Source organism: Lactuca sativa, chromosome 1, assembly GCF_002870075.4.
Source record: "Lactuca sativa cultivar Salinas chromosome 1, Lsat_Salinas_v11, whole genome shotgun sequence".
Lineage (NCBI taxonomy): Eukaryota > Viridiplantae > Streptophyta > Magnoliopsida > Asterales > Asteraceae > Lactuca > Lactuca sativa.
The window spans coordinates 140888127-140890429 of record NC_056623.2 but is presented as its reverse complement, the minus strand read 5'-3'; the positions used below and the strand labels follow the sequence as shown (position 1 = coordinate 140890429).

Below are 2303 nucleotides of genomic sequence, written 5' to 3'. Positions count from 1 at the left end.
CCTCTTAAAATTCAAGAAAGGTTCAATATGCTTAATATAATAGTAAAGATATATATATATATATATATATATATATATATATATATATATATATATATATATATATATATATATATATATATATATATATATATATTCTTTGTTTTTTTTCTTTTTTCTTAACCTATATAAATACACAAACATTCCATCATTTTTTTTAACCCACAAACTATATCTCTCTAATTTTTTTTTTCAAAATGTCATCCTCTTTATTATCCGATTCGACGGCTGTAGAGAAGGTTAAGTTTATCGGTTCCGTCATGGCGAAAACGGTTGCATTTTATCAAAACCGACTAGGCGAAACATCACGTGCACGACTAAATCCAAGAAATCCGCCGTTGCGTAGAAATCACGAAGCCAGACACGATCGCCTTATAGAAGATTATTTTGCAGATGACGTCATCTACGCTGTAAAGTTTCGACGTCGGTTCCGGATGACGAAGGAACTATTCTTACGTATTGTTAGCGATTTGGAAGGTCGTTATCCATATTTCCAATGGAAAGCGGATGCAAGGGGAAAAAAGACTTCTCTCCCATTAAAAAATGCACGACTTCAATTCCTCAGCTAGCGTACGGCATGAGTGCAGACAAATGGGACGAGTAGTTTAGGATGTCAGAGCGTACCGTGCGGGAGTGTGTGTACAAGTTCTGCAAAGCGATCTGTTTGGTTTATGGGCAACGATATTTGCGCAAACCAACTATCAACGATGTCCACCAATTGTACACGGTGCATGAAGGCAAGCATGGATTCCCTGGAATGCTAGGTAGTATCGATTGCATGCATTGGAATTGGGCATTATGCCCCAACGCATGGCGTTGTCAGTACATGAGAGGCGACCACAAACAACCGACGATCGTTCTAGAGGCTATCGCATCACATGATCTTTGGATATGGCACACATTCTTTGGTCCAACTGGTGCAAACAATGACATCAATGTGCTAGACCAATCGCCGGTATTCAACGATATCTACCTTGGAAAGTCACACGATGTACCTTTTCAAGCAAATGGGGTGGCATATAAGCGTGGATACTATCTTACTGACGGTATATATCCTCCCTTGTCTATTTTTGTGAAATCGTTTACATGTCCTAACGACCCGAAAAGGAAAAAGTTTAAAGAGGCGCAAGAGTCGGCTAGGAAGGATGTGGAGCGAGCATTTGGTGTACTTAAGAGACGTTGGCAAGTACTAGCAGTCGGGGCAAGGTCATATGAGGTGAAAATGTTACAACACGTAATGTATGCATGTATCATATTGCATAATATGATTCTTGAAGACGAAGGAAGAGCGATATGTCAATACAATGAAAATGAAGTTTTGCCAAATGTGGAAGGAGTAGCCGTTGGTACACAAGAGTACAGGGTGAATAGAAGAGAAGTACACAATCGCAACATTCATCAAGCCCTTGATTATAGGTTATAGGACACACGAAAGGAATAAAGAAATGGTTATTGAATCTCAAACTAAAAATTAATTAACAACTCTTTATAAACTAACAGGAAAACAAATCTCTTCAGGTATTGTGGTTTAGATAAATTACACCTTAAAAGCATAGACAATTGCATACACAAATCTATTTATTCATGTTCACCGGTTCCTAGAATGATTAGATTCGCACTCACTATTACTAATCCTTCAGCAAACAAGTCAATTCAAACAGTGATCAGTTGATTAAACTAACATGCTTCCTAGTGTTCAGTTCGTATCAAGCAAGATTTGTAAATATAGTTAATTAAATTGGTCGTTCAATTAACCTCTTGTTGATGGTCATCAAACAAGGCTCACACATTAACTTACTTATTTCCAAGTTAATCCTAGTTTTACATTCGTTATTCCTAGACTTATAATCTCGATGGTCATCAAAATCATAAGAGACAAGCAATCAAGCATATGTTCATACAACTCAATTTACTTAATAATTAACAGCAAATAATTATCATTAACACATGAGGATCTTTTAACAAGCTTGGCAAGATAAATTAAACATAAACAAACCACTCAATATAGCAATTAGTCCAATAATCGAGGTTTCATTCAATCATAAACACAAAGTAAAAGGTTTTTACACCCAAATCAGAAACTAAATACATAATAGTAACACAGTGGAATGCTAAACATGGTCACGTTAACAACCCATATGATTACTGACATGTATCCGCTCTCTAATCCTTCCGATCCTCGCTCCCGTCAGCTTAACGGCCTTCCAGCCGCCTTCTAGACCCTCAAAACGGCTTAACAGAAGTTAATTATCAACTAAATTAGG

The 2303-nt window shown here is 36.8% G+C and overlaps 1 protein-coding gene across 1 annotated transcript; it reads left to right on the top strand.

Annotated features, from left to right (window-relative positions):
• Window positions 1–649: 649 nt before the first annotated feature.
• LOC111921811 (uncharacterized) lies at window positions 650–1462 on the top strand. The gene has a single exon (XM_023917392.1). The coding sequence runs from the start codon at window positions 650–652 to the stop codon at window positions 1460–1462; it is 813 nt and encodes a 270-aa protein (XP_023773160.1).
• The last annotated feature ends 841 nt before the right edge of the window (window positions 1463–2303 follow it).

Excerpts from the sequence above, each read along its gene's own strand:
- LOC111921811 (XM_023917392.1), top strand. The coding sequence starts at position 650 with ATGTCAGAGCGTACCGTGCGGGAGTGTGTGTACAAGTTCTGCAAAGCG.